Source organism: Sceloporus undulatus, chromosome 6 (genome assembly GCF_019175285.1).
Source record: "Sceloporus undulatus isolate JIND9_A2432 ecotype Alabama chromosome 6, SceUnd_v1.1, whole genome shotgun sequence".
NCBI lineage: Eukaryota > Metazoa > Chordata > Lepidosauria > Squamata > Phrynosomatidae > Sceloporus > Sceloporus undulatus.
This window is the reverse complement of record NC_056527.1, coordinates 70,385,591-70,398,276: the sequence shown is the minus strand read 5'-3', so window position 1 is coordinate 70,398,276 and position 12,686 is coordinate 70,385,591. Positions and strand designations below refer to the sequence as shown.

The 12,686-nt window shown below is 39.8% G+C and overlaps 1 protein-coding gene across 1 annotated transcript in view; it reads right to left on the bottom strand.

Annotated features, from left to right (window-relative positions):
• LOC121933610 (adenylate cyclase type 1-like) overlaps positions 1 to 12,686 on the bottom strand; it is a 278,499-nt gene that overhangs the window by 123,097 nt on the left and 142,716 nt on the right. The window contains exons 10-11 of the mRNA XM_042473590.1: positions 9,302 to 9,457; positions 1,825 to 2,019 (exon numbers count right to left, since the gene is read on the bottom strand). Coding sequence (XP_042329524.1) covers positions 1,825 to 2,019; positions 9,302 to 9,457 — 351 coding nt within the window. The remainder of the gene's footprint in view (positions 1 to 1,824; positions 2,020 to 9,301; positions 9,458 to 12,686) is intronic.

The window sequence follows — 12,686 nt, the reverse complement described above, 5'->3', positions numbered from 1 at the left end:
GCGCATCCACTGCGAGACAGCTGTAAGGCAAGTTAAACTATCTACTGTTTAATTGTATTGGGGGGGGGTTTGTGGGATGAGATTGTATTGTTTTAATGTGTAAGCCGCCCCAGTTGTGTTGCACAGAGAGGTAGGATATAGATAACTTTTATTATTATTATTATTATTATTATTATTATTATTATTAAACTAGACCAAACCAGAAAAATACATGACAATATAGTAGTAGCAATAATATGAAACTATGGTTCTTTCAAAACAGCCAAATCTCAATTAAATAGTACATAGAAATGATAAGATTAAATTCATTGGCAAAGACTTCCAAAGAACCCAACTTTGTATAAGTCTTGCCTCTACAAAGGAACAAAATTTCAACTATAGTAATCTTTGCACATGGATAGGTGAGTTCTGGCAACTTGTCCAGTGCTACATCTGTTTCACCCTGACTGCACACTAGAATGTGAGTTTGTCAGTTGCATGAAAATTTGAACACATTTTTCACACATCTAAAAATGAATGCATATTTGTACATGTATTTTTTCAAACTTACTCATTATAAATAATTCCCTAATGAGTAAAGATTTTATGTGTACTTTTTGTTCCTCAAAATACTGTTTCTGCCTATTCTTTGAAATATATGCAATTTTATATTTGTGTGTGTGTGTGAAGTGCACTACAAACTCTGGAAATGTATGTATTTTGAGAGTAATTGTTTTAAGATTTTAATTTAGGTTTGCAGATAATCTACAGTGCTATATAAATAAAGCATAATAATAATAATAATAATAATAATAATAATAATAATAATATTTATTTATATGTCACCCAATCACTGGGAATCCGGGCGGCTTACAACAGAGGGCATAATAGATAGTTCCCTGCCCTCACGCTTACAATCTAAAAAGACACGACACAAAAGGAGAACGGAATGGGGGTGAGGGAATCAGGTCCAGCATTCTTCTCTTCCTCTGAGGTCTGGACCAAGGCAGATGGACTGAGGGAGGGCTATTTTTATTAATTGAGGCCGGGCCCAATGGCATTGGGCCTGTCCTTTCTCTCCCTCCAAGGCCAGAAGATGGCAGCTGGAAGGAGGGAGGGGAGGGCTCTTCTTCTTCAGGCCCAATGGCATTGGGTATGTCCTTTCACTCCCTCTAAGGCCAGAATATGACAGTTGGAAGGAGGGAGGGGAGGGCTCTTCCTCTTCAGGCCCGATAATAATGAATTTGCTAAGTACTTCCCAAAATGTAAGTTTAATACATTTCTTATATTTCACTATCTCTGTTGAATGCAGAGTACAGGAATAAATGTATGGGAGTAGTACCTGCAGATATGCAGGTCTTAAAGTGAAAAAAATTAGTTTTCCACACTGAGAAATAATAGGAAACTTAAATTTATTCAGACTACATTAAATGCATTAAATTTCCTCACCCTTAATGTGAAAGAAGAAAGTAAGAGACTTTGAAGCATAGGTGTCTCAAAAGATTTAGGAGATTAATGCTCTGGCTGCCAGTTGCATTTTGAGATTTGCAGTTTAGGGAGGAGCATTTAGAATTCTCAGCCAGAGATCTCTTAGGCCTCATTGAACTACAAACCTCAAAATGCAACCGGAGGCAGCCAGAACAGTAAAAGTAGAATAACAGCACTATAAGAGTGTAGTGTGGTAATCTACTTAATCTTGCTCATCCTCGTATCATTGAGGTATACCTTAGTATTATGGTGAATATTCTGAAGAGACTGAAGCCAAGACTTCATTAAAATGTAGGAAAGTTTTTTTAAAGCCACATCTTGTCTTTGGTTGATGAAATTATTAAAAGCATCACTTACTTTTTGCTCACGTTCAATCCGTTTATATTTCAGGGTAAAGAAATGTAGGTCTGCCATCTCTGACTCAGTTTGCCTGGCCTCTATCAAACGGCCAATGTATCGGTTCACTCGAGTTCCAGGAGTGTTGTACACAACATTTGTAGAAAAAGAAGAACGATTCCTGAGTTTTTCAGAGGCTGTCCTTAATGCCCTTCTCTGTGGTAAAAATGAAATTTCAAAAGAAGGTATATACATTTTACTTAAAACAGTTATAATTTTTCAAAGCACCATCATTGTGGAAACTGAGATGTTCAGTTTCTCATGTATAAGCACTACTTCACATAAATAGTAACTCCTTGTTGTGGAGGACAGTTTGAGAGCATCTGGAAACAGTTTGAGAGCATTTCAATAAAAGTTAAATGTGGAGGGGAGGGGGGAAACAGTGACATCCCTGCAGGTGTCTAATATGGCACTCAAGTTAGAGTGAAGGTTTGTATGATGTCTTGCCAAAAAGAAATGACTAAACATTCAAAAAGGAAAGATATAGTAGGAATAGGAAATTTCCACCACCTCAATATTTGTTAGAAGCCAAACTCTGCCAAGAAAGTAAGGTCCGGCAAATTCCTCACTAGCCTTGCAGACAATAAGCCTTGCAGACAGTGGAAGCAGCAGCAAGGGGATTGGCAATTCTGGATTTGATCCACACCAACAGAGGACTTTTTCATACGGGGAACTATGTGCTTCCAGCCCAAAAATAGTTAAAATGTTGGCATCCTGGAAAAGCAACCAAATTTGCTAATGCTTATCACACACAGAGCACAATGTGTTAAAAGCACATTATTTAGGCAAGAAAGTGGGTCAAAAGCGAATTTGGGTTTCAGAGAGATAAGGACAAAAACCATTGCTAGGTTGGAAATAACTTTTTTGCACATGCTCCAAACTGTCATTTCTACAAATGCGTGCGCGCACACACACACACACACACACATGTTCCAGAGAGGGAAGGGAAACAGGGAAGAAAATATTTGCCCCAGGAGTTGTTTCAGATGAAGGCAAGCTGAGGTTTCCCTCTGCAAACTCCTTTAAAACCACACACAAACACTAGAGAGAAAGAGGACAGGGCTGGTCCATAAACCTGCCTGATTTCAGCGAGGGCTGAAACTCCCAGATGCCCTCTTTTTCCAGGACATAACCTCCATTTCTCCCTCCTATACAGGAGGAATTCCAAAGCGTCCTCTCTCTTGCTCTCCCTCCAGCTGTTCCCTGCTGCAGGAGACCAGCTGCCCAAGGGAAAGAGCTGTGTGTGTGTGTATCCCTTTAAGAAGAAGGCTGCCTTGAAGGAGTGCCATAGCTTCTGCCGCACAGGGTGATAACACTCCTTTGGTGCTGCAGTGTTGGAACACAGTGCCAGAGGTGCGGCATCATGACGTGCACCGTGTGGACTAGCGTGTGCCAAAATGGTGCCCTAGCGGTGGCATTAGGGCATTGAGTGTGGGGATGCTCAGCCCTGACTCCACCCACAGGCCAGCGCTTTTTGCTGGTCTGTCCAGAGCTTAAGTCTCTCCTTGTAAGGCATGGTTTATAGACTTTTCAACATTTTGGTTGCCCTCCTCTGGATGCTCCAGCTTCTCAACATCCTTTGAGATCTTCAGAGGAGTCGCTGCAGCACCTAGACTGTGGAACTCCCCACCTAAGGAAGGCTGGTCCCATTTCTTTTAAGTTTCTGGCCAGCAAAAATAGTGCTATTCTGCATGGCATGCAGTGTTTAAAATGTCTGTTTTGACTGTCTCAAAACTGGGTGTTAGGATTATTTTTAGACTGCTTTCAGGAATTTTTAAAGAGTATTTTAATATCCCTGGTGAGGCATCCCCATCAGGACCAGTTCAGGAAATCATGGCTTCCATGGCAATGATAAGCCTGAATCAAGTAATATCTGGCCCTACACTTTTGATATGTTTTTGCCCTATGTAACCTGGGAAAAGGGAGGGTTGGAACAACCCTGTTGTCATGGACAGATCACTATTTTGCCTTAAATGAGGAGTCATGTCAGGACAAATATGAGCAACTTTCTCCAGGAAAAAATTAGCAAATTCATAGAATCATAGAATTGGAAGAGACCACAAGGGCCATCCAGTCCCACCCCCTGCCATGCAGGAAATCTAAATCAAAGCATCCCCGACAGAAGACCTTTAAGGAAGGACACTCCACTACACTCTGAGGGAGTTTGTTCCACTGTCGAACAGCCCTTACTGTCAGGAAGTTCCTCCTAATGTTGAGGTGGAATCTCTTCTCCTCTAGCTTGCATCCATTGCTCTGCGTCCTAGTCTCTGGAACAGCAGAAAAAAGCTTGCTCCCTCCTCAATACGACATCCCTTCAAGTATTTAAACAGGACTATCATATCACCCCTTAACCTTCTCTTCTCCAGGCTAAACATCCCCAGCTCCCTAAGTCACTCCTCATAGGACATGGTTTCCAGACTCTTCACCATTTTGGTCGCCCTCCTTTGGACACACTCCAGTTTCTCAATGTCCTTTTTGAATTGTGGTGTCCAGAACTGGACACAGTATTCCAGGTGGGGCCTGACCAAAGGAGAATAGAGTGGCACTATTACTTCCCTTGATCTAGACACTATACTTCTATAGAATGCTGCCTAAAATTGCATTGGCCTTGTTAGCTGCTATGTGCTGAATAGCACTAGATCCAGGGCAGAGCCATGTGGGACACCACTGGTCACTTCTCTACATGATAAAAAGGAGTCATTGTTGAGCACCCTTTGGGTTCAGCTGGTCAATCAATTACAAATCCATGTAACAGTTACTTTGTCTAGCCCACATTTCACTAGCTTGTTTGCAAGAATGATATGGGGAAACCTGTCAAAAGCCTTCCTGAAATCAAAATATACTATATCTACAGCATTCCGTTCATCTAACAAGCTGGTAATTTTATTTTTTAAAAATAGGTTTGTCTGGCATGACTTGTTTCTCTGAAACCTGTCTTGACTTTTTGTGATTATGGAATTGCCTTCTAGATGTTCACAGACTCTCTGTTTAATGATCTACTCTAGAATCTTTCCTGGTATTGATGTCAGACTAACTGGACGATAATTGTTGGGTTCCTCTTTTTTTCCCCTTTTTGAAGATGGGGACGATGTTTGCCCTCCTCCAGTCTACTGGCACTTCTCCTGTTCTCCAGGAATTCTCAAAGATTATTGCCAATGGTTCTGAGATTACATTTGCCAGTTCTTTTAATACCCTTGGATGTAGTTTGTCTGGTCCTGGAGATTTATATTCATTTAGATTAACCAGATATTCCTGTACTATCTCTTTGCTTATTCTGTGCTGAAATTCCCCTCTGCTCCATTATCCTCAGGTTGAGCACCCTTTTCCTTTTCTGAGGCAAAGAAGATTTTGAGTAGTTCTGCCTTTTGTCTGTCCCCTGTTAGTAGCCTTTTGCCATCTTCTCCACGCGGTGGCCATAACATTTCTTTTTTCTTCCTTCTGCTGTGGACATATCAAAAAAACCAAAACCTTTTTATTCTCCTTAACCTACCTTGTAAGCCTGAGTTGATTCTGCGCTTTAGCTTTTCTGACTTTACCCTACACAGGCTAGTTATTCAATTGAATTCCTTTTTGATGATTTCCCCCTTTTTTTCCATTTCTTATACATCCTCTGTTTAAAAGTTAGCTCAGTTGAAAGTTCCTTAGTCATCCATCCAGGTTTCTTGAGATATCTCCCATTTTTGTTCCTCATTGGAACTGTTTGAAATTGTGTCTTCAGTATCTCCCTTTTGAGAAAGTCCCATCTGTCTTGCACTCCCTTCTCTTTTAGTATTCTTGACCATTTCTCTAAGTTTACTAAAATCAGCTTTCCTAAAGTCTAGAATGCATGTCTGACTATGCCTGGCTTCTCCTTTCCACTGTATAACAAACTCCAGGAGAACATGGTCACTTCCACCTAAGCATCCCACCATTGCACTCCATTAACCAAGTCATCCCTGTTGGTTAGGAACAGATTCAAAATAGCTGATCCCCTTGTTGCCTCTTCCACCTTTTGGACAATGAAATTGTCTCCAAGGCAAGTGAGGAATTTGCTAGACCTTGAGGATTTGGCTGAGTTTGACTTCCAGCAAATATAAGGATAGTTGAAGTCACCCATCACTACTACATCTCTCCTTTCTGAATGTGTGGTTATCTGTTCTAGAAAGGCATTCTCCAATTCCTCCATCTGACTTGGGGGACTGTAGTAGACTCCCACAATAACCTCCCTGTTGTTTCCCTCCCCTCACCACCTGGCTACCTGGACTGATGTCCTGGATCATAGAATCATAGAGTTGGAAGATACCACAAGGGCCATCCAGTCCAACCCCCTGCCATGCAAGAAATCCAAATCAAAGCATCCCTGGCAGATGGCCATCCAGCCTCTGCTTAAAGACCTCTAAAGGAGGAGACTTCACTACACTCCAAGTTGAACAGCCCTTACTGTCAGGAAGTTCCTCCTAATGTTGAGGTGGAATCTCTTTTCCTGCAGCTTGGATCCATTGTTCCTGGTCCTGTTCTCTGGAGCAGCAGAAAACAAGCTTGTTCCTTCCTCAATGTGACACCCCTTAAAATATTTAAACAGGGCTATCATATCACCTCTTAATCTTCTTTTCTCCAGGCTAAACATCCCCAGCTCCCTAAGTCGTTCCTCATGGGGCATGTTTTCCAGACCTTTCACCATTTTGGTCACCCTCCTTTGGACACACTCCAGTTTCTCAGCATCCTTTTTGAATTGTGGTGATCAGAACTGGACACAATATTCCAGTTGGGGCCTGAGCAGAGCAGAATAGAGTGGCACTATTACTTCTCTTGATCTAGACCAGGGGTAGGCAACCTGCGGCCCGTGGGCCAGATGCGGCCCGGCAAGGCCTTGGGACCGGCCCCAGCCCAGTCCTGCCGCCGATTGCCGCCGGGGCCTTTGGGGGGCAATTGTCTATAGAAGCCTCAGAAACATGCATTTATATTAACATTTTTTAAAAAATCAGCAAATTTTTTCACGTGTCCTCCATTTTTTAAAAAAAGTGTCTTCCATTTGAAAATTTTGTCCTACATTTGTCCTGGTTTATTTATTTAATTAAGTTTTTAAAAAAATTTTTTTTTTAATTTTTTGGCTTCAGCCCCCCAGTTGTCTGAGGGACAGCAACCCGGCCCCCGGCTCAAAAAGGTTGCCTACCCCTGATCTAGACACTATACTTTTATTGATGCAGCCTAAAATTGCATTGGCCTTTTTAGGTGCCGAATCACACTGTTCACTCATGTTCAATTTGTGGTCTACTTGAACTCCAAGATCCCTTTCACATGTAGTCTCATTCAGCCAGGTGTCCCCCATCCTATATCTGTGCATTTTATTTTTCTGCCCTAAGTGCAGTATCTTACATTTCTCCATGTTGAATTTCATTTTGTTACCTTTGGCCCAGCTTTCAAGTCTATTCAGGTCATTTTGACTTTTGATCCTGTCCTCTGGAGTATTAGCTATTCCTCCTAATTTGGTGTCATCTGCAAATTTGATAAGTATGCTCCCAATTCTGTCATCCAGGTCATTGATAACGTGTTTTGTTTTTTTTAAAAGATCTTTTTCTTCCCTGCTGTAAATGTCCCTGACATATAAGGCTATACCTCCTCCTTTCCTGTTTGGCCTGTTTCTCTTGAAAAGGTTATACCCCTCTATTTCTACATTCCAATCATGAGGCTCATCCCACCAAGTTTCAGTGATGCATATTATATCATATATGCTTTGTTGTGCTAGGAGTTGAAGTTCATCTTGCTTATTCATCTCAGTTCTTTTCTGAGGGCTTCTCCTCAGCAGTTTGAGGTCTAGGGTGTAATAGGCTTTTAACTACCAGGAACACTTCCCTGGAATATACTGAGCTGGATGCCACTGAAAGGCAACAAAGAATCATCATGAATAAATGATTTTTTGCTGCTCTTACTCCTGCAAAGTAGGTTCTAAAATGGGACTTAACTCATGCTCAGTCAGATTCATCCTCAGTCTTTCTCCAGTGTCACTCTAGTAATCTACTCAAGCACATCATTTCCCCGAGCTCCTCAGAAAACCAAAGAGCTTATGCTTTGCACCCTTGGCAACAACTGTATCAATTATTTGTGTCATTATTCTAGCAGCTGGAAAATCCCCCAGAGCATTCAAGAATCTTTCTGGATCTATTAATATCTGGGAGTGGACCATTTTAATGGCCCCACCACCCCTGCAAAGGTTAAGAGTCTCAGCAAATATAAAACCTATAGGTAGTGATGTGTCCATGACAACAGGATTGTTTCAAACCTTCCTTTTCCCAGATTACACTCATCCTGAAAAGCCAAAAAAAAAAATATCAAAAGTGTGGCCTGCTACATGTGTAGGGACAGATATTAATTGAGACAGGCTTATTGTTGCTATGGAAGCCATGAAGTCCTGAGCTGGTCCTGATGAGGATGTCTCACCAGGGGTGTTAAAAATCCTTTAGCACAGTAAATTTGGGGAAGATTAATACCACTTCTGAGACCACCTCCTGTAGTTTAGGCAGAAAGACAGTTGGGCAGCAAGGTGGACAGTACACTAACAGAATCCTCATCCTGTCTTTTTGTCCTAATGCCAGGTGTATACACACAAATGTTGGAGTTGTTGGATAAGGAATCTCAACAGGAGAATTGATCTAGGACAGATCACTGAGACTTAACCTGCATGCCCATCAGATGTTGTCTGCTGCAGGGCCCAGAAACCTGATAGGCATTACTGGGTCAATTGACACCCCCTGCCCCCCACTTTTCAGTTAACCAGGTTGTTTAGGATCAAGTCCTGGATCATACAACTCTTCCCAATCACTAACCTGGTGTAAAGCAGCAGCACTTTGCTGTCCAATTGGGTTCTAGTAGAATAGCCAGGAAACTGTTGGCTGCATGGTGAACCAAAAGGAGGAACAGCCAGAAGATGTTTCTCCTCCCTTCTCTTCCATTGTCTTGTTCTACCTATGCCTCCAGACCTATCCCTGCCCATTATGACTGAAAATTCAGCAGTCCTTATATATTTGGAACATATTTGGCCACTAACAAAACAAACAAAATTTTATAAATAAACAGGCCAGTTTAGCCTAAAACACTCCCAATACTTAGCCAAAGTCCCTCAATTCAGCAATTAGTTCTTTATTCTAATTGGGATTTTCCAACAAGATCCAGCCCCTGCCTTGCTTCTTAACATCCTGCTTGTTGTTGCTAGCTGAATGTCACAGCGCTTTAGTGACGATATTCTGAATGCCTTGGAACCAAATGGTTGAATACCTAGTTATTTACAACCAGCTCCAAAATGTTTTTTTCTTCTTTCAAACATGACCCAAGGAAGGTCTGACCAGTTTCCTTTTCCTTGTTACTCTTATGCCAGTAAGAAGTCAAGGGCCTAGTTTTTATTGATAACTATACCATTCATTTTTAATGATATATGTAATATCCTTAGTTAAACATATGTTACCTTGTCATCATCTTCGCAAGTCATGACATTGGAGAAAGGGATTTCAGCTTTGAACATTTTCCGACAATGCATGAGTTGGACCAGTAGGTAACAGACAGTCTTGAACTTCATTCTTTTGGCAGGCTTTATATCTGACAGGATAAGCCCTGGAAAAATCTGTAAAGATATTAACATAAAGAAGTTTTAAAAAAGAACAATAAATAGATATAAAAACCGCTGTACTAAATATATTTCACAATAAAGGTGGGATAGGCTGAGTCTACATAAAAGCAAATGATAGTGGCATATACCATATTTTTAGAGGTGTAATGTTTCTTTAACATTGCATAACGTTTCTTTTCAAAAAGATAGCAAATTCCTTTCACCTATCACAAAGGACCATTTGATATATGTGTAGATTTTCATATTTTATCTGCACAGGTAATACAGGCAAAGTAGAGTAGGAAGAGAAATAATAACTGGCTCAAGGTTATACTCAAGGGATGTGAACTCAGTATAAATCAGTGATGGTCTCAAGAACACAAGGAGTCAGGGGTTTTGTGCAAAGAAGAAAAAAAGGAGAGTTATTCTTCTCTGTCATCAACAATTTTTTCAGTAAAAAACAAATTTAACAGTTAAATACAATGATCCCAGCTTGTCTTCTTTACTCTATCTTCCTCAGAAACTATACCAAGCTACCCCTCCCTCCCTCATCTAACATTTTCTGTTTTAGCTTTGAAAAATTTGAATTCAGTCATTACAAAAACAACACAACACACAACACAACAAGATAGCTTTGTATGTGACTGGAATGTGAAAATTAACATACTCATGCACTCCTGTAGTTTTATTGCAATGATGCCATAAAACTATAAACTTTTGGGAAAAAAACTTCAAAAGGAATTTCCCGCCCCTTTACTTCATTTGCAAGTGAACCATTTGAAAATTCTCACCCCTAGGTGCTCATGTAGCAAATTTCTCAGCTTGTACATAAAACAATTAAAGGGGTGAGGAAATGCACAATTTGTATGTTTAGTAAACCATGGACTATACAGACTGGACAAAAGAGCTGGTGTCGGGGTGGAGTGGGAGTGCACACTTCATGCCCTGACTCCACCCCATCATCATACTGCCCACCTGACCAGTTGATGGGCAGTGTGGGACTGGTCCTGTGGTGCAGCATTTATACATGCTGTGCCAAGGAAATGAGGGGAAATTGCTGTCGCTGTGGCAAGGGTGGTGTTTTGCCAACTCAGAAAGGAGCAGCATTTTGCAGCTTCTTTTTGAGCTGGCAAACCACCAAATCAGGGTTGCAACATGCGGTTTCTACAGCCCCGATCCAGTGCTGAAAGGGATGGTGGCAAGCTGCTCCAAAGGGGCCATCTGTTCAGCCATGAAGAATGACTGTCACATCACTAATGATGCCTTTTATGGACTGGCAATATCACTTGTTGTCCTGGAGCATTGATAGCAAAGTGTGACATACGAAAGCATTCCACCTTGTACCAGTTCACCTGGATGACTATTGTCCATTGGGTTTTATTTTTAAAAATCTTTTGTTTTAAAAAAACAAACCCATAAAGGGATTAAGATTAAATCCAAACAACAAGATCAACCCAAGAACAGTCTGTAAACAGATTACAAGGTTCAAACAAATGTATCTTTCCTCTAATACATCCCCCAAAGGTGTACATGGTTTCCTGGTAACAGATTTAAATATGAAATGGCGTTTACAAAATTAAAAAAGGAAAATAATTTTTCTTTAAATGATATATCACACCCATTGGGGGATTCCATTCTGTCAGAAAGTTTTTCCATTAAAAGGGAGTCCCATATTCTTCACCAACAACCCCTCCACCCAGATTTTATTGGCCAGCTTTCCACTTCTGAACAATCTCTATTCTTGTGACAGCAATAAAAATTATATTAAATGCTTATGTCTTATGTTTTTGTTATGATCAATGAAAATGGACAAAAGTACTAAAACAGGGCACAAATAAATTTTTGATTGGTAATCTGAGAGAACACCTGTTCCCAAAAGTTAAAAATTTGAGTACAATAAAACCACATCTGGGGGTACTTTCCTGTATCTGAACAACCTCTTCAATAAAAAGGAGAGGAATTTTTACTAATATAAGTCACATGAATAGAGGTCATATACCATTGATGGATGAGTTTTAAGGAACATTCTTTAATGAGAGCTGGCCTACAACTAAATGGGGGGGGGGCGTGATTCCAAATGTGCTGCCACACAGAATCTGGTATTGAGATGATAAATTCCAATTCCCAGTTCCGTTTAATTGCTAACCCATTACCCTGAAGGTATTAATTGGCATACTGATAAGAGTTGCCAGTATTGTTGACATTCATATGGGGTATTTAAGCAAAGCAGTTTGGGATTATTAAAATTTATTCTAATACCTGCATACTTATCAAATTTATTTAACAAAAGTTTAAGACAAGGGAGGGAGCACTCCAGGCATGATAAGAAAATAAGCATTTCATCTTCATAAAGAGTCATTTTATATTCAAGGTTTTTACAAAGTATCTCTCTTATACTTTGGTTTTGTCTAATATAATTGGTCAGGGGTTCAATAGCAATAGCAAATAATAGGGTCAAAAGGACACCTTTTTAGTTTCCCCTATAAAGATGAACAAGGGAAGAAAAACTTCTATTAATTTGAATTACTGATTGGGAATCCCTATACAAATTATAAATAAATGCTACACATTTATCTCCAATTTTTTAAATAAACAAAATAGCTAAAGCCATTCAATATAATCAAATGCCTTAAGAGTGTATAAAGAAAGAAAAGCCAAAGGAGTGTGACCATTGTTAGAGATATTATTATATTTAACACTTTCTTTATGCCATCTGAAAGTCTTTTTTTTTTTTAGCATAAACCCAATTTAGTCCAGATGGATATATTGCACTATAAAGGAATTTAGTCTCATAGATAAAATTGAGGTCATTAATTTCAAGTCCTTGTTAATAGGGGCTATAGGTCAAAAATCTCATGTTTGGGGTCTATCACTCTCTGGTTTTGGAACTGGAACAATTATAGAAGACTTCCAATTAATAGGAAGAGAATCATTTAAAAGGGTAACTAGATAAGGAGTAAGATCATCCATTAGTATTTTATAGAAATTGGCAGTGTATCCATCCATTCCTGGTGCCTTACCAAGTTTTAAATTTGTTATAGCCAGTATGACTTCTGACTCAGAAATAGAGCTATTTAGTAAAGACTGATGACTAGCAATTAAAGGTTTAAGATCTAAAGAATTAATGAATATTTTCAGATTAACAGCTTCTATTTTGTCAGAAGCATAGATATCTGTAATTGAAGGCATTAAAGTCATGTAAAATTTCAGTGATCTTTGACTTAACTATCTCTACCTTTAATAC